Genomic DNA, 25,244 nt, shown 5'->3' with positions numbered 1-25,244 from the left:
ATCTACCCCAGCGCTTAGAACAGTGCTTGGCACACAGTAAGCGCTTAACAAATACCAACATTATTATTATTATAACTAAAAGGAGTTCAGCTAACAAGAGATAGGAGAATGAAAAGATATGAGAACACGATAGGGACGTCTCCCTTTCCCATCCCCTGGGTTTTCAAACCGTTGCTGACTAATTGGTTTTTTCTCCACTGCCAGACTGGGGAAAAGGAACTCCCCGCATTGGGTGCAAACGATGAGTTGACGGGGGTGAACTGATGTGTGGGTGAGTTTCAGTGGCCTTTTAGCTAAGGCTGCCGTTCTGCCTTTGACAAGTCTCTAACTCAGTGGGTGTACTTGACAATCTGGATCTTCGAAGAGGATGTGTCATCCCCCTTTCAACATCAGGCAGAAACTCCTCACCCTGGGCTTCAAGGCTGTCCATCCCCTCACCCCCTCCTACCTCACCTCCCTTCTCTCCTTCTCCAGCCCGGCCCGCACCCTCCGCCCCTCCACCGCTGCTCTCCTCACCGTACCTCGCTCTCGCCTGTCCCGCCATCGACCCCCGGCCCACGTCATCCCCCGGGCCTGGAATGCCCCCAATCCCTCTGCCCATCCGCCAAGCTAGCTCTCTTCCTCCCTTCAAGGCCCTGCTGAGAGCTCACCTCCTCCAGGAGGCCTTCCCAGACTGAGCCCCTTCCTTCCTCTCCCCCTCGTCCCCCTCTCCATCCCCCCATCTTACCTCCCTCCCTTCCCCACAGCACCTGTATATATGTATATATGTTTGTACATATTTTTTTACTCTATTTATTTATTTATTTAATTTATTTGTACATATCTATTCTATTTATTTTATTTTGTTAGTATGTTTGGTGTTGTTCTCTGTCTCCCCCTTTTAGACTGTGAGCCCACTGTTGGGTAGGGACTGTCTCTATATGTTGCCAATTTGTACTTCCCAAGCGCTTAGTACAGTGCTCTGCACATAGTAAGCGCTCAATAAATACGATTGATGATGATGATGGGTGCCTCTGACTTGCTAAGAGCTGCGTCTTTGGTTCTCACTGCTGCAAGCAAAACTCAGGGGATCTTAAGTTGTGGGCAGGGAACGTGTCTACCAACTCTGATACACTGTAGTCTCCTAAACACTTAGTTCAGTGTTCTGCACACAGTAAGCGCTCAATTCATTCATTCATTCAATCGTATTTATTGAGCGCTTACTGTGTGCAGAGCATTCTACTAAGCGCTTGGAAAGTACAAGTTTGCAACAGATAGAGACAGTCCCTACCCAACAGCGGGCTCACAGTCTAGAAGGGGGAGACAGACAACAAAACAAAACATATAAACCAAATAAAATAAATGGAATAAATATGTACAAGTAAAATAAACAGAGTAATAAATATGTACAAACATATATACATATATACAGGTGTTCACTTCACTAGGCCACACTACTGAAGGAAAATTTTGGTTACACGTAAGAAAGAACTTCTTTGTTGCAGGGGTAATTAGACCACTGGAATAGACTATACCAAGGCAGTTTTCAGAATCCCAAAGCCTGGAAATAATTTTTTATAAATACCACTGATTGACTGACTGACACTTTTAGTAAGAAAACCAAACCTCTTGCAACTGAGATTTCTGCACTTGCAGATTAAGGAGATTCAGAAATTCAAGTATGCATAAGTGGGGGGATTTCTGGTTTCTCTCTGCCCAATGCAACTCCCAAACAAAAGATTAAATCGATCCTCCGGGGGTCCAGGGTTGGTGTGGGGAGTGGAGAGATGGGAAGTCAGGACAGAAATCAGAGGAATTGAAGAAGGGTGGCCTCAGAGCAGTACGGGGGCTGGGTTGCCATCTTACTTTCCACCTTTGGGATGGCCCCAACTCTTGGGAGGCGAGGCAGCATGCCCAAAATCCTCCCCAAAATAACAGTTGACTCAATTCTTTGCAAACGATGGCTGAGCAGGGCCGGTTCAGACTACCGAGAAGCTGCACTCTGGTCCAAGTTCTCAATATCAGACAGTGAAAACAATTTTCTGAAGCATGAAACATGAATATAGCAGGAGTTGGGAGGGGGGCAAAGGGGGCCGGATGGAGGGGTGAGGGTGGAGAGAAAGAAAATCAACTAAAAATGAAAATCCGGAGGTCTGATTTATTCCTCAATCCACTCGCTGACACAGAACGCCGCCAACCCAACGTCAGGACAGAGACATCAGCTTGACATCGCCGCCAACAACGGGGGCAATTAAAGAGGATAATGTTGCCCTACCACCTTCTGTCTGTTAATGCTCTCGGCAAAGGCAGAGCCACTTGGTTGGCACTTCGTAGGAATATCTTTCAACTAGGTTTTCATCGTACGGTATGTGCCACGAGTCCCCTGTAGTTTGCACCAGAGTGTCGTAGGAAAGAACGGGCTGTTGAAACACAAACGACGACGTGAGATTTAGAGTAGCGGAACGCATTACCGGACCACTTTCCTTCTTTCCCGGCAACCCCTCAGTTTAGCCCGCCCACCGTTCAGTGAGCCTCCCTCCCGAGGGAACGGTCTGGGATGAGGACGGGAGTGTCCCGTCGGAAATGACGGCTTGGGCCACGGCCCAGCCACCAAGGCTTCGGGACAAACAACCTGCACAAAGGGATTGATTATAAAGTGCCGGCGGTCCGCCCAGCTCCAGAGAAGCGGCGTGGCTCGGTGGAAAGAGCACGGGCTTTGGAGTCAGAGGTCATGGGTTCGAATCCCGGCTCCACCACATGTCTGCTGCGTGACCTTGGGCAAGTCACTTCACTTCTCTGGGCCTCAGTGACCTCCTCTGTAAAATGGGGATTAAGACTGGGAGCTCCGCGTGGGACAACTTGATCCCACTGTATCCCCCCCCAGTGCTTAGAACAGTGCTTGGCACATAGTAAGCGCTTAACAAATGCCATCATTATTATTCAGGGCTTAGAACAGTGCTTTGCACATAGTAAGCGCTTAATAAATGCCATTATTATTATTATTATTATTTGGGCTCTCTCACCCCTGCCAGTCCCGTTCCTGCCGCAAGTGAATAGGCAGGCAGGGGTGCAGCGCGCTGCGAAATGCATGCAATCATTTTCCATGCAAGACCCAACGGTGGCCAAAGCGACCGCAGCAGAGCGCCGGCTGTCTCTACCTCGTCCTAGCTCTTCCCGCACTTGGCCGCTCTTAATCCCCATTTTACAGATGAGGGAACTGAGGCCCAGAGAAGTTAAGCAGCTTTTCCACGGTCACAAAGCAGCAGAGCAGGGATTAGAATCCACGTCCTCTGACTCCCGAGCCCGGGCTCTGTCTACTGAGCCATAATGCCTCCCATGCTCAGTGTGGGCAGGGACTGGTTCTGCTTATTGTTGTCCTCTCCCAAGTGCTTAGTACAGTGCCCTGCACGCAGTAAGCACTCAGTAAATATCAGCGCTTAGAACAGTGCTTTGCACATAGTAAGCGCTTAATAAATTCATTCATTCGATTGTATTTATTGAGCACTTGCTGTGTGCAGAGCACTGTACTAAGCGCTTGGGGAGTACAAGTTGGCAACATCTAGAGACGGTCCCTACCCAACAGCGGGCTCACAGTCTAGAAGGGGGAGCCAGCCAACAAAACAAAACATATTAACCAAATAAAATAAATAGAATAGCAAATATGTGCAAGTGAAATAGAGTAATGTCATCATTATTAGTATGAGTGAATGAGTGGATGCAAGTGTACTGAGCCCCTTCCTTCCTCTCCCCCTCGTCCCCCTCTCCATCCCCCTCATCTTACCTCCTTCCCTTCCCCACAGCACCTGTATCTATGTATATATGTTTGTACATATTTATTACTCTATTTATTTATTTTACTTGTACCTATTCTATTTATTTGATTTTGTTAGTATGTTTGGTTTTGTTCTCTGCCTCCCCCTTTTAGACTGTGAGCCTGCTGTTGGGTAGGGACCGTCTCTATATGTTGCCAACTTGTACTTCCCATGTGCTTAGTACAGTGCTCTGCACACAGTAAGTGCTCGATAAATACAATTGATTGATTGACGGCACGTGAAGGGCGGAAAGCTTACCTGAAAGACGATCCTGTTTCCCGCGGAATAGCTGGAAAACGCGAGCTGATGCCCCTGCTGCCACTTGAAGAACAGGCGCCGAGTCAGGGCGTCAGGGAGGCAGGCTTTGTGGTCTCGGAGGAGGTCCTGAGTGACAAACTTGCAGTGGTTTCCCGAATGCAGGGTGGCATACAGCAGGAAAGGATCGTCCTCCGAGCTGGGCCGGGCCCCAGGGAGAAAGGGCACAGTCAAACTGAAGCCTTGGAGGGTAACAGCCAATGCTTCGCACAGAGCGGTCACCCTCTTCCCTACATTTCGCGGGGGCTCAGACGCAACCCCCATCCAGGACCTCGGTAATTCCCGGGAACCCCGGGTGAGGGGCAAGATAGTAATGATGGCATTTATTAAGCGCTTACTATGTGCAAAGCGCTGTTCTAAGCGCTGGGGGGGGAGGTTACAAGGTGATCAGGTTGTCCCACGGGGGGCTCACAGTCTTCAGCCCCATTTTCCAGATGAGGGAACTGAGGCACAGAGAAGTGAAGTGACTTGCCCAAAGTCACACGGCTGACAATTGGTGGAGCCGGGATTTGAACCCGTGACCTCTGACTCCAAAGCCCGGGCTCTTTCCACTGAGCCACGCTGCTTCTCTAAAGGTGGGATGGGAGGGTGGGATGGAAGGCAAAATGAAAGGAGGAGAAGCAATGAAGAGCAGGATTAATCCACACACAGGACTGTAAACTCTAGGATAATCAAGGATTAACAATAATGGCAACATAATAAAGACCAATCTAGTCTGCTTCCACTTTCCCTGTCAAAATACTACTACACCACTGTGGTTAGCGCACGGGTCTGGCAGTAGGAAGGACCCGGGTTCTCATCCACTTGTCTGCTGTGTGACCTTGGGCAAGTCACTTAACTTCTCTGTGCGTCAGTTACCTCATTTGTAAACTGGGGATTAAGACTGTGAGCCCTATAGGGGACACATGTGTCCAACCTGATCTGCCTGTATCTACCCCGGCGCTCAGAACAGTGCCTAATACATAGTAAGCACTTAAAAAGTATCATTGTTTGTTATTTATTATTATTCCCACTGAACAAAAGGAGACAGGAGACGTGGGATCTGCCCAGGCCCACATGACAAATACTGATGATGATGATGATAAGGCTGGTAGAAAAGAACCGGCTCTCCCTGGGAAATCAGACTCCAGGGGAAACCACGCTTACGAATTCATGGTGAAGACCTGCCCTATATCTGGATGCGGACGGCAGACGGCCCATTGCGGGCCAGATTTGTTTAATGCCACGAGGCCCCATTTAAAAACTGACCACTCTGCATTTGGAGGAAGGCTTTCACTCCAAGAACCTCTAGGCTTTTTCCTGAGGGAACGTACTGAAGCATAAAAACACAAAGCACCTAAACACAAAGCATTAGGCCCTGCTGAGAGCTCACCTCCTCCAGGAGGCCTCCCCAGACTGAGCCCCTTCCTTCCTCTCCCCCTCGTCCCCCTCTCCATCCCCCCCATCTTACCTCCTTCCCTTCCCCACAGCACCTGTATATATGTAGATATGTTTGTACATATTTTTTTACTCTATTTTATTTGTACATATCTATTCTATTTATTTTATTTTGTTAGTATGTTTGGTTTTGTTCTCTGTCTCCCCCTTTTAGACTGTGAGCCCACTGTTGGGTAGGGACTGTCTCTATATGTTGCCAACTTGTACTTCCCAAGCGCTTAGTACGGTGCTCTGCACATAGTAAGCGCTCAATAAATACGATTGATGATGATGATGATGAAAGCATCTCAGGACTACAACCCAGGAGTGAGGCCTCCCTGCCTAGTGCTCGAGAAAGCAGCCCAAGTGGTTCCTTTAAGCCTGGGCGGTGATCTAATTTTAATAATATTATGGCATTTGTTAAGCACTTACAATGTGCCAATCACTGTACTAAGTCACGGGGAGGGATGAAATGTAATCACAATTTGAGTCCCTGTCCCACACTTAAACTAAGGCAGAGAGCAAACAGGTGTTGCCCATTTTACAGATGAGGAAACTGAGCCAAAGAGAAGTTAAGCGACTTGCCCGAGGTCACCCAACAGGAGGGACTGGGATTAGAACCCAGGTCCCCTAACTCCCAGGCTCACACTCTTTCCATTAGGCCACGCCGCTTCTTCGGTGAACGTTTTGGGGACTCCGGGAATGTTACCGAAATCTGGAGCTACAAAGCACGGAATATCAGAGAAAGCATTCCAATTTTCGCTGCCCATGGGAAGTTAGGAAAGGGCCGCCTCCTTTTCTCTGCAGGTACGGACTGGCCGATTAGGACACCTGGGAGAAGCTTCCACGGATCGGCCGAGCGGAACGAGGAGGGCCCATTCCCCTCGATTCTTACGTGTTCTCCGTAAAGAAGCAGGCGGCGTTTTTCTGCACCGCCTCCATCTCCTGCTTTCTCCAGCTGGCCGTCCCGTACAACATGTGCTTCCGGCCCAGCACAAGAAGCTTCAGGTTCTTCTGGGCCAACTGAGTCACCACGTTAAGGAGCTGAAAGACACCAAGCCGTGGCACAGATCAGGGGAGGACAAACTGGGGCTCGCGCACCGTGAAAGACTAGGGGACAAAGGCTTCATCGTCCGGCATTTCACCGCCACTGCTGCCAATCACGGTTTGTTGGCACTCCAGACCTTACTATCTGTATTAATAATGATAATAATCATAATATTTGTTACGATTTTACTCTGTGCCAAGCACTGCACTAAGCACCGGGGTACATCCCAGATAATTAGATAATTATAATTAGATAATGAGATTTGGGTGTAGATTTGCTCTGCACACAGTAAGCGCTCAATAAATGTGACTGAATGAATAATTAGTCCCCATCCCAACCGGGGGCTGGGGGGGGGGGGGGGCGGTGTCACAGTCTTAGGCAGAGGATGAACAGGTATGAAATCTCCATTTTACAGATGTGGAAACTGAGGACAATAATAATCATCATCATCAATCGTATTTATTGAGTGCTTACTATGTGCAGAGCACTGTACTAAGTGCTTGGGAAGTACAAATTGGCAACATATAGAGACAGTCCCTACCCAACAGTGGGCTCACAGTCTGAAAGTGGGCTCACAGTCTAAATTATATTAGACTATTATATAATAATAATAATAATGGCATTTGTTAAGCGCTTACTATGTGCAGAGCACTGTTCTAAGCGCTGGGGGGGATACAAGGTGATCAAGTTGTCCCACGTGGGGCTCACAGTCTTAATCCCCGTTTTACAGATGAGGGAACTGAGGCTCAGAAAAGTTAAGTGACTTGCCCAAGGTCACACAGCGGACATGTGGCGGAGTCGGGACTCGAACTCACGACCTCTGACTCCAAAGCCCGGGCTCTTTCCAAGGAGCAAGGGTTCTAATCCCAGGTCCGTTACTTATCTGCTATGTGACCTTGGGCAGGTCACTGAACTTCTCTATGCCTCAGTTACCTCATCTGTAAAACGGGGATTAAGACTGTGAGCCTGATGTGAGACAGGGATTGTGTCCACGCCGATTTTTTTTGTATTTACACCAACACTTAGTCCAGTGCCTGGCACACTAGTAAGCACTTAACAAATACCATTAAAAAAAATCAGTTTTAATAAAGGTGATGATGATGGCATTTATTAAGCACTTACTATGTGCAAAGCACTGTTCTAAGCACTGGGGAGGCTACAAAGTGATCAGGTTGTCCCACAGAGGGCTCACAGTCAATCCCCATTTTACAGATGAGGGAACTGAGGCCCAGAGAAGTTAAGTGACTTGCCCAAAGTCACCCAGCTGACAATGGGCGGAGCCGGGATTTGAACCCACGACCTCTGACTCCAAAGCCCGGGCTCTTTCCACTGAGCCACGGTACATTGAGAAGTCTACATACATCCAGAACAATCCCATTTATTCCTGCCCTCGCTTCCCTGACGTTGCGGTGGTTTTGCAAGGGTCCTTGCCAAAGGAAATCACACTGCAGTTGGAAAACGGGAACGAAAAACCCAAGTGACGGTAGGCCTGAAATGCTTGTCGTTTCTATTTAATTGAAAAACGTGTGCCTTCTTAGGAAACTGAGCACAGGTGCAGTGAATTCAGCCAATGTCTTTGTGGCCAAGAGGGAACTCTGAGCAGTCAAGAGGTGCAGAGGAGAGGGTGGGAGCCCAAGGTAATCGGGGAAAGTGAGAGCTCAGAACAAAGGGGGAACCTGAAAACCCACTCTCACTAGCCTCCGCGTATGAGTCACTTCCTCCGGGACGAGAAAGTCCCTTTGGGGGAAATTCTGGGGTTGGAGTGAGTAGGCTGGAGAGAGTCCCCCGGCGCACTCAACGTTATTCACCCAGAAAGAAGGAGCCACTTGACAGGGAGTACGGCTGCGCCTTCTGGGGTCAGGGGGCAGCCCCGGTGCCTGACGAGGTAGCCGAGTCCGCGGCGGACGGCATCCCAGAAACCGGTCCAGTTCGGCCACCGGCAGGGAGGGATGTGTGGGGGATTGCTCGAGCCTGGGATCGGAGTCTGACCTGAGCCTCTAAACCTAGGTTAGACCCTGGGGTGGGAGCGGAGGGGGAGATTTCAGAGCAGTCCAAACTCGGAACCACCAGGCCCAAGGCTCCTGCTCCAGAGGCAGATTTCCCCCAGGGTCACCTAGAACAGAGCAAAACTGAGGCTTGGGCCAAAGCACTGTCCTGGGCTTGGCATCAGCCACATCAGGCTCTGACCAAGCCAAGCCTGCACTAAACTGAAGCCAAATCCACCCAAGTGCCCCCAAGGGAAGATGAATGCCTGGGTAGCCCCAGTATGCGTCTTGGGGTGAGCGGGGGAAGGCTGCCAGGGCAAGTTGCCTCAACGTGGGGCTTCCAGATGCCCCTTCCTAGAACTCAGCATCTTTACTCACCCTGCCCTCAGCCCCACGGCACTTACGTATGCACCTGTAATTCATTTCTATCATTGTCCGTCTCCCCCTCTAGACTGTAAGCTCCTTGTGGGCAGGGAACGTGCCTACCAACCCTGTTGTTTTGAACTCTCCCGAGCACGTACTACAGTGCATCGTGCGCAGTCAGGGCTCAAATAAATACCATCGATTGATTAAGCCTTGGCTTTTTTGCTCATCAGCACCAAACCTCCCCTCGCTGCCCCACTCAATTGTATTTAGCAATCAGTCACTCGCACACTCCCGCCGCCTTCTTCACCCGCTCGTCCCTTTCTTAGAACACTTCTTCTTTTTTGTGCCCATCCCATTGCTTTGGGAGGTTGTTGGCTCCCTAGTTTCATTCTTAATGCAGGGGCCCAGATGATTTCTAGAGGGTATTCCATTTCAAGCTGGGTGAGGGAACCGGGAGGGAAAAAGGTTAGCAGGAAAGAAACCCTCCCCGACTGCCCCGCAAAAGACTTCTCCCTTTTGGAGAAAGAAACAAATGGAAAAATTGTTCTTTAGTTTCCATCTTCACCAACCCCCAGGGCGGGTGAGGGTTTTCTTTTCCTTCCTTAAAGGTAATCATTTTTTCTTAGGGTGAACATTCTGGGCTGGCAGGGTTAGCGGGGCTGGGGTGGAGAGAATCTACACTGAGATGAATATGAATATGTGTGTGTGAGAGAGAGATTTTCTGAGTAATCCTAGATAGCAAATGTGATTTCCTTTTTCTTGTCTAACTTTTCACCTCCCCTCCCCTGTCTCTGAACCTTCCCCAGTCTGTGGATTTCCCTCACGGAGGCTCAGAACGACTGAGCTGTGCAGGGGGACCAGATGTACCGAATTATAATGTCACTAATTCTAACGAGGTAACTAGAGAGGGCCCTGCAGGAAAGAGCTCGGCAAATGCCAGACGGCAAGGGTGGGATCAGCCTTGTGGCACCACATCCCTCCCTCTCCCTCCTCACTTCCTCTCCCGCCCCACGGCTCCAAAGAGGCTGCAACTCCATGCGCTTGGGTTCACTCTCCGGTTCCCTCGGTGATGAGCCCTTGAAAGAGGTGCCAATCGGGCAGGAGAGGGAGAATAAGTGGGACAGGGGTGCAAGATCTCCCCCCAACTTCTCAGCCCAACCCTGGGCCAACACACACGGGCACTGGCACGCTTTCGAACGCCGTGTGAGGGGGTTGTAAGCTTTCCTGCACCGAAAGCAACTACAGGCACGGGTTTCTGGCTTGGAGTAATGGCTTAATTCCTCCCTAAAGACACCCTGGTGGCTCTGGAGATCCAAATTCCTCCGCTCGGTCTTCACGTGGCCTGGGTGGGTGCTCGCTCGAAGGCGGCTCGCCCTTATTCTATTTATTTTATTTTGTTAGTATGCTTGGTTTTGTTCTCTGTCTCCCCCTTTTAGACTGTGAGCCCGCTGTTGGGTAGGGACCGTCTCTATATGTTGCCAACTTGTACTTCCCAAGCGCTTAGTCCAGTGCTCTGCACACAGTAAGCGCTCAATAAATACGATTGATTGATTGATTGATTGATTAACCCGGCCTTTCTATTGCACTTCCCCAGCCGCTGCTGAACACCGGCCCAGTCGTGAGGTGTCAAAACCACCCGATGAAATGAGGGGGAGGGAAGAGGGGGCTGCACCGTAAAAGGGGTGTCAGTTGCACTGAGTCGCTGCAAGGGGATGAAGCCAGAGGAAAGGTCACTGGATAAGCACCTCTTCGAATGGGAAAAAAAAAAGAAAGTCCCCGCTGCGGAGCGAGGCAGGGGCCGCGGAGCCTCAGATTCAAAGTAGGAAATACGCCCCCGCTCCTCCTCTTGCCTGTTTAATTTTAGGCTCGCGCCGGGGTGGTCTCCCCTGCCTCGGGTTGGGGATTTCCTACCCAGACCGAAAAAGCAGCTGCTCTTCCGCCCGGCTGGTTCTCGGGGAAAAAGGAAAGCACTGAGATGCAGCCGGGCATCCGGCGCTTACGGAGGGGACGGCAGATCGGAGCAGGAAAAGTCATTTAGAAATGGCTGGTCTATAAAAAGGCAGAGCGTATCAATCAATCGATCGCATTTACTGAGCGCTTACTGCGGGCAGAGCACCATAATAAGTGCCTGGGAGTGTACAATATAAGACACATTCCCTGCCTACAACAAGCTTACAGTCTAGAGGGGGAGACGGACACTAATATAAATAAATAAATTCCGGATATGGACGTAGGTGCTGTGGGGCTGGGGGCGATGATAAAGGGAGCAAGTCAGGGCGATGCAGAAGGGCTAGAGAAGCAGCGTGGCTCAGTGGAAAGAGCACGGGCTTTGGAGTCAGAGGTCATGGGTTCAAATCCCGGCACCGCCACTTGTCAGCCGTGTGACTTTGGGCAAGTCACTTAACTTCCCTGTGCCTCAGTGACCTCATCTGTAAAATGGGGATTAAGACTGTGAGCCCTCCGTGGGACAACCTGATCACCTTGTAACCTCCCCAGCGCTTAGAACAGTGCTTTGCACATAGTAAGCGCTTAGTAAATGCTATTAAAAAAAAAACAGGGCAGAAGGGAGCAGAAGAAAAGGAAAAGAGGGCTTAGCCAGGGAAGGTCTCTTGGAGGAGACGTGCCGTCAATAAAGCTTTGAAGCGGGGGAGAGTAATTGTCTGTTGGAGATGAAGAGGAAGGGTATTCCAGGCCAGAAGCAGGACGTGGGTGGGAGGGAGGTGGAGAGACAGATAAGATGGAGGTACAGCGAGTAGGTTGGCATTACAGAAGCCAAGTGGGTGGGCTGTATTAGGACAGTAGCGAGATGAGGTTTCATCTGCTTGTACATGTCCATCGCTTGTTAGAAGAAGTAACACATGGGGCTCCTCTATTTGGAGGGACAGAAAACACAAGCACTTCAAAGGCAGGGGAACACATCCCTAGGGCCTCCTGGGGCAGAGGAGTTCTCTAGCTGGCAGCGGGAAGGACGGAAACCGCACACCCGGACCGGACAAGGCGAGTCCTGGCCTGTACCCAGAACGGTCAGGCTTTTGAGCCCCGCTTAGCCACCCCATCTGTGGCCGGCAGACTGTGGCCTCTGGCAGGGTGACCTCTCCTGAAGTCTTCCTGTGACCTCATTAATCAATCGTTTGATAGTATTTGAGCCCTTAGTGTGTGCAGAGCTCTGCACTAAGCGCCTGGGGGAGGACAAGAGAGTAAACAGGCACAATCCCTGCCCTCGTGAATAAGCTTGGTGGGCTATCAATCCTCCGGTCCCACCTGCTTCCGCCACCCCGGAGAGCTGATGGGTGTCATCACTTTGCTCGACGAAACAATTCGAGGAAGGGAAGAGGAATGGCCTTCCGGCCCTGGGCATTCCATCGTCTCGTGAAGGGTGGATGCGTGCCTTTTGAACACCCGTCTTCCTGTGCTAGCACAATTATAGTGCCCGGCCGTTGACCTCGCCTGTTGGGAAGCAGCCTGGCCTAGTGGACGGAGCACGGGCCTAGGAATCAGAAGAGCCTGGGTTCTACTCCCAGCTCCGCCATGTAGCCGCTGTGTGACCTTGGGCAAGTCAATTCACTTCTCTGTGCCTCGGTTATCTCATCTTCAAAACGGGGATTAAGACCGTGCGCTCCGTGTGGGACAGGGACTGTGTCCCACCCAATTTGCCTGCGTCCACTCCAGTGCTTAGATCACTGCCTGGTGCATAGTAAGCACTTAAATACCACAATTATCATCATCATTATTATCATCATTACTGTCATCTTCCTCGGGGACAAAGGAGGGAGATGACAGATAGACGACACCGTCCCTGCTTACCCAGCTTTTAGGTTGGGAAAGACAAACGCTTAGTACAGTGCTCTGCACACAGTAAGCGCTCAATAAATATGATTGATGATGACAAGCCCCCCGCCCAGGCAAGTGTCCGCGATGGGAGGCTGGTTGTTGTTCTCTGGGCCGGTACCACAGACTGGGTTAGAGCCAGCCTTCATTTTTTTCTTAAACCTCCCAAACCTGCCCCATTCATTCATTCATTCAATCGCATTTATTGGGCGCTTACTGTGTGCAGAGCGCTGTGAATGAATGCCCCATCTACCCACTTCCATTTCCCCCCGACAGGATCGGCAGTGAGTGCTTACTGCATGCGGAGCCCAGTACTAAGCGCTTGGAAAGTGCAATTCGGACGTAGCGTGAGAAGCAGCGTGGCTCGGTGGAAAGACCACGGTCTTGGGAGTCGGAGGTCGTGGGTTTTAATCCCGACCCTGCCGCTCATCAGCTGTGTGACTTTGGGCGAGTCACTTAACTTCTCTGTGCCTCAGTTACCTCATCTGTAAAATGGGGATTAAGACTGTGAGCCCCACATGGGGCAACCTGATTACCTTGTATCTATCCCAGGGCTTAGAACAGTAGGGACCGTCCCTATATGTTGCCAATTTGTACTTCCCAAGCGCTTAGTGCAGTGCTCTGGACACAGTAGGCGCTCAATAGATATGACTGACTGAATGAATGAATGAACATATAGAGACAGTCCCTACCCAGCAGTGGGCTCACAGTCTAGAAGACTGTTAGTGTATATGTACATATATATATATATATATATATATATATATATATATATATATATATATATATGTATTATTGGTATATATTTATTCTATTTATTTTATTTTGTTAATATGTTTTGTTTTGTTATCTGTCTCCCCCTTCTAGACTGTGAGCCCACTGTTGGGTAGGGACCGTCTCTATATGTTGCTGACTTGTACTTCCCAAGCGCTTAGGACAGTGCTTTGCACACAGTAAGCGCTCAATAAATATGATTGAATGAATGAATATATATAATATATAATATGTATATTATATATAATATATAAAGATGTATTTATTTCTGTTTACTCTGATGGCTTGGCACCTGTCCATTTGTTTTGTTTTGTTGTCTGTCTCCCCTTTCTAGACTGTGAGCCCACTGTTGGGTAGGGACTGTCTCTATATGTTGCCAATTTGTACTTCCCAAGCGCTTAGTACAGTGCTCTGCACATAGTACGCGCTCAATAAATACGATTGATGATGATGATGATGATGATATGTTGCCAACTTGTACTTCCCAAGCGCTTAGGACAGTGCTCTGCACACAGTAAGCGCTCAATAAATACGATTGAATGAACGAATGAATGAACAGTGCGTGGCACATAGTAAGCGCTTAACAAATACCATTATTATTATTATTACCATCATCAGTGGTATTTATCATGAGCTTACTGTGTGCGGAGTGCTGTATTATGGGCTTGGGAGAGTACAACAGAGTTGGCAGACCCTTTCACTGCCCACGACTAGTTTACAGTCCAAAATCGCTTCTGCGGGAACTGAACAGAATTCCCAGGAGCCCTCAGATCCACCACGGAGAAACGAATGGGTCTCCCCAACTCAAGTTTCTGGAAGGAAATGTGCCTATACGATAGTCCAACTGGGAATTCCCAAGGTACTTTTGCTTGCCGGCTCAGTGCGGAATGACTAAGAAGCCCGGGACACCTACTATCCACAGGGCAATGCTTAGTTGGAGGAAATGAGTCCCAATCAAGAGAAGTTTGCCTCCCGGTTAATTATTCACGTTAGGTTGTTTTAGGATACTTCCAGCTGATCTTCCGCATTGGACCGTAAACTACGGAGGAACCAGAAGGCGCAGGGTTCCAGCTCTGATCAGAGGTCAGAGAAAACTCAATCCACAACAGCTTAGTCAGGTTAAAAAACAGCACATGATTATCTGCTCCATCCGAGAGTGAACGAAACGGAGAGCGGGCAGGAAAAAAGTGGAATCGCCTGCTTTTCCATTTGGACTGAATACCCTGTGTGAAAGCGCAAGGGTCCGATTATTTTCCACTGAGTTTATTCTGCTAAATAAAGTCTTCTGTTACGTGATTTAGAAAGACGCTATTGGGGAGTTAGGAATGTTCTTCCCACAAACTGAGCCTGTTCTGGTTTTAACACGATCCACTTTGGCCCAAGTAGATTCGGGGTAGGAAAAACAGGTTGTGCACATGTTGCACGGAGCCAATAACGATGTGGATACAAGACAACTCTTCCATAATGGAAGGTCCTTGAAGAACACAATTAACCAGGCTACGGCGGTAATGAATTAGGGATCGTTTTCCCCACTTTAGAAGCCGAATCGGAAAGCCAAAGTCAAAATGATTATGTTAGCCCCGGGTTTTGGGGATCCTTCACAACCGTGGAATTCACAGAGGATTGTGCTAAGTCTCGTTCATCCTGCTCAGTACTCTTTCTTGAACCCAGTTCTGAGTAGTCCCAGAGCGGCATGCACTCTCGATCTAGTCTTTATATTACTAACTTGGGACAATTTGTGCCAAGCTAATGGAAAAGAAAGCTGACGAACTCTCGTTATTACTGCCACAGAGCGGAGGATGTGGGAGGGGAGGAGGGACGCTAGCATAAACTGTGTGCAAACCGGGAAATTGTGTACTGATGTGTCAAGGTTGTGGTACCAGCAGGAATTTTGAGGAGGACCACTGGAGTCAATGACCTACTAGGGTCAATTCCTGGAGTGCTCTTTGATTGCTTAGGTTTACGCAGGATGCCAACCTCAGATGAATAATGTGGTCACCCCCCTCCGCTTCTCTAACTCCCTTTGTCATTCCCAGGAAGGCTGGATCATTTCCTGTCCTTACACAGAAGCACGAGGCTCTGGGAGATTCCTCCCTGCGTGGACGGACACCTCTTCCACTTACTCGGGAGAAAGAGCTCCGAGAGTTCCCCCTCTGAGCCGGATTTTCAATCAGCCTGCTACTTCTGGCCCTGGCACTTAATAATAATAATAATAATAATAATGATGATGGCATTTGTTAAGCGCTTACTATGTGCGGAGCGCTGTTCTAAGCGCTGGGGGGGAATACAAGGTGATCAAGTTGTCCACATGGGGCTCAGTCTTAATCTCCATTTTCCAGATGAGGGAACTGAGGCTCAGAGAAGTGAAGTGACTTGCCCAAGGTCACACAGCAGACACGTGGCGGAGCTGGGATTCGAACCCATGACCTCTGACTCCAAAGCCCGGGCTCTTTCCACTGAGCCACGCCGTCCCCCTCAGGAGAAGCGGCATGGCACACGGGAGCCTGGGGGTCAGAAGGTCATGGGTTCTAAACCTGGCTCCGCTGTCTGCTGCGTGACCTTGGGCAAGTCACTTCACCCCTCTGGGCCTCAGTTACCTCATCTGTAAAATGGGGACTGAGACTGTGGGCCCCACGTGGGACAGGGACTGTGTCCAAGCCGACTTGCCAGCCCGTAGTATTCATTCATTCATTCAATCGTATTTATTGAGCACTTACTGTGTGCTAAGCGCTTGGGAAGTCCAAGTCAGCAACATATAGAGAAGAAGCGTGGCTCAGTGGAAAGAGCCCGGGCTTTGGAGTCAGAGGTCATGGGTTCAAATCCCGGCTCCGCCACTTGTCGCTGTGTGACTTTGGGCGAGTCACTTCACTTCTCTGAGCCTCAGTTACCTCATCTGTAAACTGGGGATTAAGACTGTGAGCCCTATGTGGGACAACCTGATCACCTTGTAACCTCCCCAGCGCTTAGAACAGTGCTTTGCACATAGTAAGCGCTTAAGAAATGCCATTATTATTATTATTATTATTATATAGAGTCGGTCCCTACCCAACAATGGGCTCACAGTCTAGAAGGGGGAGACAGACAACAAAACATGTGGACAGGCTTGACACAGAGTAAGCGCTTAACAAATACCACGGTTATTATTATTGGTGTAACTGCTTCTAGGATTACTGTCTTTCCGCCGAGAGAGCGGGGATGTACTAAGAAGTAGCTGGAGGGTTTATAACTTTGGGGCCATCCTTCCCAACATCCTTCAAAAACAACTCCACCCCACCACCAAACAGCCGGCCCGGCAGCTCTCTAGGCGTTCGTCCTAAATGCTTCGTTCCAAGAGTGCCGGCTTCTCGTTTTGGACACGGGAGTGATATCGGATCAAGGTCCCGGGATGGGTGGAAGCTGCGGGGAAAGATGAGAGTCACGTAGGGCCGAAGAGGACGGCACGCAGGCACCCTCGGGGCCGGGAGGACGTGAAAGGAAAATGGTCGGTGTTTGGTGGGGACCCATTTGTCACCCGTGGTTAGGGACGGGAGAGAGCTGTGGTTAGAGCCCCATTTAGGTTCCAGCTTTCGGCCGGCTCCCGCCACACTGTGATGACACAGTGGGCAGCCCTGACACCTGGGGTGGGGGGAGGAGCCAGAAAAAAGGCTTCAACGCCAGCCCCAAATCTACAGGGCCGACGGATACCCTTGGCCTCCCACCCCTGAGACACTGGCTCTGCTTTGCCGGTAACCCCCCCCCATCCCGAGGTCACCTCTTGTCATCCACCCTCCCCGGGCTACTGCTTATCTTTGTCCAGAAACGCTCTGGACATATTACTCCCCTCCTCAAAAACCTCCAATGGCTACCGATCAATCTGCTCATCAAGCAGAAACTCCTCACCCTGGGCTTCAAGGCTGTCCATCACCTCGCCCCCTCCTACCTCACCTCCCTTCTCTCCTTCTACTGCCCAGCCCGCACCCTCCGCTCCTCCACCACTAATCACCTCACTGTACCTCGCTCTCGCCTGTCCCGCCATCGACCCCCCGGCCCACGTCATCCCCCGGGCCTGGAATGCCCTCCCTCTGCCCATCCGCCGCACTAGCTCTCTTCCTCCCTTCAAGGCCCTGCTGAGAGCTCACCTCCTCCAGGAGGCCTTCCCAGACTGAGCCCCTTCTTTCCTCTCCCCCTCGTCCCCCTCTCCATCCCCCCGTCTTACCTCCTTCCCTTCCCCACAGCACCTGTATATATGTATATATGGTTGTACATATTTATTACTCTATTTATTTATTTATTTATTTATTTTACTTGTACATTTCTATCCTACTTATTTTATTTTGTTGGTATGTTTGGTTCTGTTCTCTGTCTCCCCCTTTTAGACTGTGAGCCCACTGTTGGGTAGGGACTGTCTCTATGTGATGCCAATTTGTACTTCCCAAGCGCTTAGTACAGTGCTCTGCACATAGTAAGCGCTCAATAAATACGATTGATTGATTGATTGATTGCTTATCCTGCAGGAGGGAATAACGCGTCCAAGGGAAGAGCCCGGGATCGGGCTTGAAGTCCGCGAGGTACGGCTTTTAAGGAGAAAGGGTAACAAAGGAAAGAGACCCGTGCTGCAACCGAGTGGCTCCGAAACAGATTTCTTTCCAGGAAGTGGTAGAAACCACCCAGGTAGGGGCAGAGGTCAGGGTTCGCAGAGGAGGGGGCACCGGCGCAGCTCCAGCTTTTCTGAAAGGAAGGTGGGAATCAGAGTCGGGACCGGAGGCTGCCGATTGCAAAATCGTGGGGGGTGAGTTGACTCTCCTTAGCCCTTGGCTTTCGCTTCAAAAACAGTTCTAACCGTTCTGGGTATCATCTCTCTCTGCGGGGCAGGAAAACCCACAGGAGTCTGGGGCATTCAGAGGGCTGGCGATAGTGTGGAATGTTTTCTCTCGACCCCAAGTAAGTCTGTCACGTCATCCCACGCTGGAGACTGGATTGGCCCACCCTCTCCCTGCTCTCTCCCCGCATCCTCTCCCGCCCCCTGCTCTTGAAAAATCCCCCCAACCCCACTGTGGCTTTTAAACTTTTTACCTTGGCACAGATTAAGCCTTCAATAAATACCGTTATTACCATCGTTATTTTTTTTTTTTATCTCCCCATGGCTTCAGGATTGGGCTCCCGGCCCAGTGCCCCTCAATCCGATCCTCAGCACCACCCTGGAGCACCCTCTTCTCCTCCCTCCTGCCCTGTGCCACCATTAAAAAGAAACCAGACTTGTTTGGCAGCCTTGGCTGGCTCCTTCCCCATCCTTCAGGGCTGCAGGGGACCAATCCCGGCTGAACGGGGGGCTCCCCCAATCCTTCCAGGGCCCGTAGCCGTGGAAGTCCCAGAAATGGGGGCTGCAAGCTGGGGAGAGGTTCGGCTGAGATGGAGAAACAAGTTAAAAAAACATTGGGCTTGGGGAGTCCGGGGACGTAGGGGGAAGTTGTGGGAGGACCCGGGAGGTGGGGGTAAGGGAGGGGACTCAATGGTGTGTGTGTGTATTTGTGGGGGCGGGCTTACTCACATGGGACCCGTGGGGAACTTTCAAAGCCGCCGTGCAGGAAGAGCTTCAAAGATCAGTGGGAAGGTGGGTGACTTGACGCCGGCTGCCCCTGGGGATGCCACGGTGAATCCCACCACAAGTTGACTTGGTATAAAAGTCCAAGCAGCCAAGCTGTTAGGGACCGGTTCAGCACGGGAGACGCGTGGCTTCCCTTCCCATTAGGCAAGGAGAGGGCAGATCACGGGAGCGCGGAACTCGTCCCGGCGAGACGTGCCGGTCTGATGCTGGCGCGACCACACCCGTCCAGGTACGTGAGGTTTGGCACAGCAACGAAACCACGCAACCCTTAGCACGCGTGTCAGTCGGGTTTAAGGAGGTCGACCCGGAGGAAGCGGAGGTGGATGGGACCCAGGGTGATTCCACCGGGATGACCGCGCGTCGCTGATTTCCGACTAACCCCCCAACCCGTACGCTTCATTCCTCGAAGGCCACCCTGCTCTCATCTATCTCGCTGGTGACCCCTTGACCGGTTAGGGGCAGAGGGATGAGTCTGTTACACTGTTGCGTTGGACTCTCCCAAGCACTTAGTACAATGCCCTGCACACGGTAAGTGCTCAATACATACAATTGGTAGACCAACTGATTGCTCCTCGTTCTGGACACAAATGATTTCTTTTCCCCCTCAAGTTAAAAGCCGAGCTCGATTGCTCCTGAACGTGGAAAGCGTGAGGGAATGAGTGCGTCCGAAACATTTCACAATGGCACAATTTCTAATACTCTTTGTCTGAACATTTCCCTAGAGTAAACGGCGACGTGATGACAATCACCACCGTCCCAGCCCCGCTGCAGAGCAGGCTTTTGGGTCCCGTGGTTTTCATCTGACTGATCGGTGACGCTTTGCTCTCACGAGACGGGGCGCTTGCCTCTGTGAGGGGCCCAGCATGTTTTCTAACGGGACGACGGAAAGGGATAGGTGGTGATCAATCCCATTCTCAGATATGGAAGCCGAGGGACCCAGCCGGGAAGTAACAATCAGGGACAGAAATGAAGCCTTGGCAGACTTCAGTGTGGTCTGTCACTCTCTTTCACACTCTTTTCCTGACCAGATTATTGAACCACCTCAGCAGTCTTTGATTTCTTATCCAACAGGGAGAAGAGTCCTGGTAGCAGGGCAGGGAAGTATCTCCACTGCCCCACGGGTCAAAAAGCCCAAGAAAACGACTTCATTCTAGAACCCACTGTCTGTCTTCCCCCGGATCTCCTGGAAGCAAGAAAAAGGAAGCCGAAACGGATGCGGGCTGGGGGTTTTTGAGGGGCAACGGAAAGGACGTTCAGATTTTGTCTGGGAAGGATGGTTTTCCAGAACAAAACCTCGACCGGAACGGATTGAACTGTCCGCCCAGAACTGCACAGAACGTCCTGTTGCAATTCCAAGGGCAGAGACCGTGTCTCCACCCCTTCCTCTTCCCTCACACCGGGGCACACAATGTCCCCAACCTGTTTTTTAGGCATGCCCTTTGGACTTCCCTCCTCAATCCTCCACATCCACACAAACTTTCCTCGAGTTTGGGGACTGCCGGTCTCACGGCCGATGACACGATTCGGCTGCCTTGCTCAATCCATCGACGGCATTGACTGAGCCCTTGCTGTGTGCAGAGCACTGTACTAAGCGCTTGGGAGAGGACAATACAGCAGAGTTGGTAGACTGCCCATAAAGAGCTTGCAGTCTGGAGGGGAGAATGACATGAATAGAAATATAATATCTAATTTATGGATATGTACTTCAGTGCAGTAGGGCTAATTTATATCTAATTTATAGATATGTACTTAAGTGCACTAGGGTTAATTTATAATATCTAATTTATAGATATGTACTTAAGTGCAGTAGGGTTAAGAGTGGGGTGAATATCAAATGCCCAAAGGTCACATATTCATCCAATGGTGTTTACTGAGCGCTTACTGTGTGCAGAGCACTGTACCGAGTGGGTAGATGACACACTCTTACCTCGACCCTCTCCTTAGCTCCAATACATCACAAAAATTTCAGGCACAGACAAATTAGACTGTGTCCAACCCTATTATCTTGTACCTACCTCAGTGCTTAGTATAATGCTTGGCACATAGCAAATGATTCAAAAATACATTATTACTATTATTATTATTGTTGCAAATATGCCAGCCCACGGGAAATGCTGAATAAGGGGCATCACTGGAACAATAGTCTTTGAGGAAAATATGTCCTTGCCTATTTTGCCCGGGTCACAATCATAATTAATAACTGCGGTATTTGTTAAGCACTTCATGCCAAGCCCTGTACTAAGCATGGGAGTAGACGTGAAATAATCAGGTCAGACGCACTCACGAGGCACTTCTTTTAAGCACACGGCATTTTGAACACAAATTCCCTGCTCCTTTTCCCAGAGAGAACGCTCCCACGCAACGCCACCTTATTAGATCTAGATGCGCTTGATACGATATGGGAAAAAGCGGACAGTGGTCGCGTTCCACTGAAACTGAGACAAGGAAGCATGAATGGAAACGGGCAGAGTCTCTTTATCCCTACTGATCAATCAATCAATCGTATTTACTGAGCGCTTACGGTGTGCAGAGCACTGTACTAAGCGCTTGGGAAGTCCAAGTTGGCAACAGATAGAGACGGTCCCTACCCAACAGTGGGCTCACAGTCTAGATGCCGCTGCAGAAAACAGGCTCAGGACTCCAATGAGCCACCCAACCCGCTGCCCGAGAGCTGGTACATACTCTCCCAAGGATATAATAATAATAATAATAATAATAATGATAATAATAATGGCATTGGTTAAGCGCTTACTATGTGCAAAGCACTGTTCTAAGCACTGGGGAGGATACAAGGTGATCAGGTTGTCCCATGTGGAGCCCACAGTCTTAATCCCCATTTTGCAGATGAGGTAACTGAGGCCCAGAGAAGTGAAGTGACTTGCCCAAAGTCACACAGCTGACAATTGGCGGAGGAGGGATTTGAACCCATGACCTCCGACTCCAAAGCCCGGGCTCTTTCCACTGAGCCACGCTGCTTCTCATCAGCCACGCTGCTTCTCATGTGCTAATATATAGCATATATGTATATACGTTTGTACATATTTATTACTCTTTATTTATTTATTTTACTTGTACATATCTATTCTATTTATTTTATTTTGTTAATATGTTTGGCTTTGTTCTCTGTCTCCCCCTTCTAGACTGTGAGCCCACTGTTGGGTAGGCACCGTCTCTATATGTTGCCAAATGCTTAGTCCAGTGCTCTGCACATAGTAAGCGCTCAATAAATACGATTGATTGATTGATATATACAGGTGATATACATATATACACATATATATGTGTGTATATATATATATATATATATATATATATATATATATATATATATGTGAGCCCACTGTTCAGTAGGGACTGTGTCTATATGTTGCCAACTTGGACTTCCCATGCGTTTAGTGCAGTGCTCTGCACACGGTAAGCGCTCAATAAATACGATTGATTGATTGATTGATTGATTTAAAACTGCGATACCCAAATGAACCCAAAACTCCAGTGTCCAGCGTGGCTCACTGGAAAGAGCCCGGGCTTTGGAGTCAGAGTTCACGGGTTCCAATCCCGGCTCCGCCAACTGTCAGCTGTGTGACTTTGGGCCAGTCACTTCACTTCTCTGGGCCTCAGTTCCCTCATCTGTCAAATGGGGATGAAGACTGTGAGCCCCCCGTGGGACAACCTCATCGCCTTGTAACCTCCCCAGCTCTTAGAACAGTGCTTTGCACATAGTAAGCGCTTAATAAATGCCGTTATTATTATTACTGGCTCTTCCTCCCTTCAAAGCCCTACTGAGAGCTCACTTCCTCCAGGAGGCCTTCCCAGACTGAGCCCCTTCCTTCCTCTCCCCCTCGCCCCCCTCTCCATCCCATCTTACCTCCTTCCCTTCCCCACAGCACCTGTATATATGTATATATGTCTGTAAATATTTATTACTCTATTTATTTATTTATTTATTTATTTATTTTACTTGTACATATCTATTCTATTTATTTTATTTTGTTAATATGTTTGGTTTTGTTCTCAGTCTCCCCCTTCTAGACTGTGAGCCCACTGTTGGGTAGGGACTGTCTCTAGATGTTGCCAGCTTGTGCTTCCCAAGCGCTTAGTACAGTGTTCTGCACACAGTAAGCGCTCAATAAATACGACTGATTGATTGATTATCATTATCATAACAAAGTGTGGTGGAAGAATTACACCCCAGCTCCCGAAACCCACACCCCTGTTAAATCAGCCCAGTGTTAAAATATATTTAAAATTAACGGCACTTTCCTGCTGATTCATATTCAGCTTGTGGTCACCTCTGACCCCTAGCTCTTTCACTCGCTTAATGAAGCCAGCCTTTCCCGTTATTGTTGGGTTTTTGTCCCCAGATGCACTCCTGTGCCTTTTTCTCTTTTGAATTTAGACGTATCCAGAACTCTTTGAATTTTATTCCTATCCCAGGGCGGCAGCAATCCCATTCTAATTTAGTTTTATCTGCAAACTGATGAACACATTCTCGATTTTTTCCGCTAGACACTGGCCAGAGTCAAATAATGAGAAGCAGCGTGGCCTGGTGGCTAGAGCCCGGGCTTGGGAGTCGGAAGGACATGGGCTCGAATCCCGGCTCCGCCACTCGTCTGCTGTGTGACCCTGGGCAAGTCACTTCACTTCTCTGTGCCTCAGTTACTTCATCTGGAAAATGGGGATTCAGACTGTGAGCCCCACGTGGGACAACCTGATTACCTTGTATCTACCCCAGCGCTTAGAACAGTGCTTGGCACATAGTAAGCGCTTAACAAATACCATGATTATTATTCATCTGGAAAATGGGGATTAAGACTGTGAGCCCCATGTGGGACAACCTGATTACCTTGTATCAACCCCAGCACTTAGAACAGGGCTTGGCACACAGTAAGTGCTTAACAAATACCACGATTATTATTCATCCGGAAAATGGGGATTAAGACTGTGAGCCCCATGTGGGACAACCTGATTACCTTGTATCTACCCCAGCGCTTAGAACAGGGCTTGGCACATAGTAAGCGCTTATACCACGATTATACACGATTATTGTGCTTATACCACAAATACCACGATTATTATTCATCTGGAAAATGGGGATTACGACTGTGAGCCCCACGTGGGACAACCTGATTACCTTGTATCTACCCCAGCACTTAGAACAGGGCTTGGCACATAGTAAGCGCTTAACAAATGCCACTATTATTATTCATCTGGAAAATGGGGATTACGACTGTGAGCCCCACGTGGGACAACCTGATTACCTTGTACCTACCCCAGCACTTAGAACAGTGCTTGGCACGTAGTAAGCGCTTAACAAATACCACGATTATTATTCATCTGGAAAATGGGGATTAAGACTGTGAGCCCCACGTGGGACAACCTCATTACCTCGTATCTACCCCAGCACTTAGAACAGTGCTTGGCACATAGTAAGTGCTTATACCACGATTATACACGATTATAGCACGATTATTGTGCTTATAAAACAAATACCACAATTATTATTCATCTGGAAAATGGGGATTAAGACTGTGAGCCCCATGGGTGCCGGGGGGGACTGTATCCAACCTGACTTGCCTGTATCTACCCCAGTGCTTAGAACAGTGCCTTGTACATAGTAAGCACTTAACAAACACCACGGCAGAGGGATTCCCCCCTGGCTGGTTTTTGGCTCTCTCTAAACCCCCCTGAAGGTCTCCAACTGCTCTGGGAGAAAGGCAATCACTCAGAGGGAATTGGAGAGCTTGTCAAAATTCTAAAACTGAGCGAAAATTCAAGGTTGAGCAAACTCCACAGGGTATCTACCCGCAGGGCTACTTGGTCTTCCCTTACATTATGCCACTTCTCTTCCACCGGTCCTGGTCACTTCCTCCCAGCTTCCCTGACTGACTTGCTTTCCTGATTCCTCATAATTACGCAGCCTCTTCCCTACACACACCCCCACCCCAATATCTGGTGTGGGAAGTAAAGGAAAAGCTGTGGCATCTCCACAGTGTGCAGACAGGTCGGGAGAGAGCTGAGTTTCTCTTCCGTCTGAAACCCCAGGAGTCACTTAACAGCTGGGTTGGCTAGGAAAACTGTACTACGCTGGGAAAGCCCAACTGATTCCAGGATTCAGAGTGTCTCTGTCTCTCTCATAC

At 49.5% G+C, this 25,244-nt stretch overlaps 1 protein-coding gene across 1 annotated transcript in view; it reads right to left on the bottom strand.

Moving 5' to 3' along the window:
- Positions 1 to 2,117: 2,117 nt before the first annotated feature.
- The window catches only part of LOC119937274 (protein only RNase P catalytic subunit), a 96,122-nt gene continuing 72,995 nt past the window's right edge, over positions 2,118 to 25,244 (bottom strand). The window contains exons 5-7 of the mRNA XM_038756951.1: positions 6,418 to 6,566; positions 4,050 to 4,245; positions 2,118 to 2,399 (exon numbers count right to left, since the gene is read on the bottom strand). Coding sequence (XP_038612879.1) covers positions 2,268 to 2,399; positions 4,050 to 4,245; positions 6,418 to 6,566 — 477 coding nt within the window. The 3' untranslated portion in view covers positions 2,118 to 2,267. The remainder of the gene's footprint in view (positions 2,400 to 4,049; positions 4,246 to 6,417; positions 6,567 to 25,244) is intronic.

The sequence above is a fragment of the Tachyglossus aculeatus genome, chromosome 14 (assembly GCF_015852505.1).
Source record: "Tachyglossus aculeatus isolate mTacAcu1 chromosome 14, mTacAcu1.pri, whole genome shotgun sequence".
NCBI classification, from domain to species: Eukaryota; Metazoa; Chordata; class Mammalia; order Monotremata; family Tachyglossidae; genus Tachyglossus; species Tachyglossus aculeatus.
This window is presented reverse-complemented; position numbering and strand designations above follow the sequence as displayed.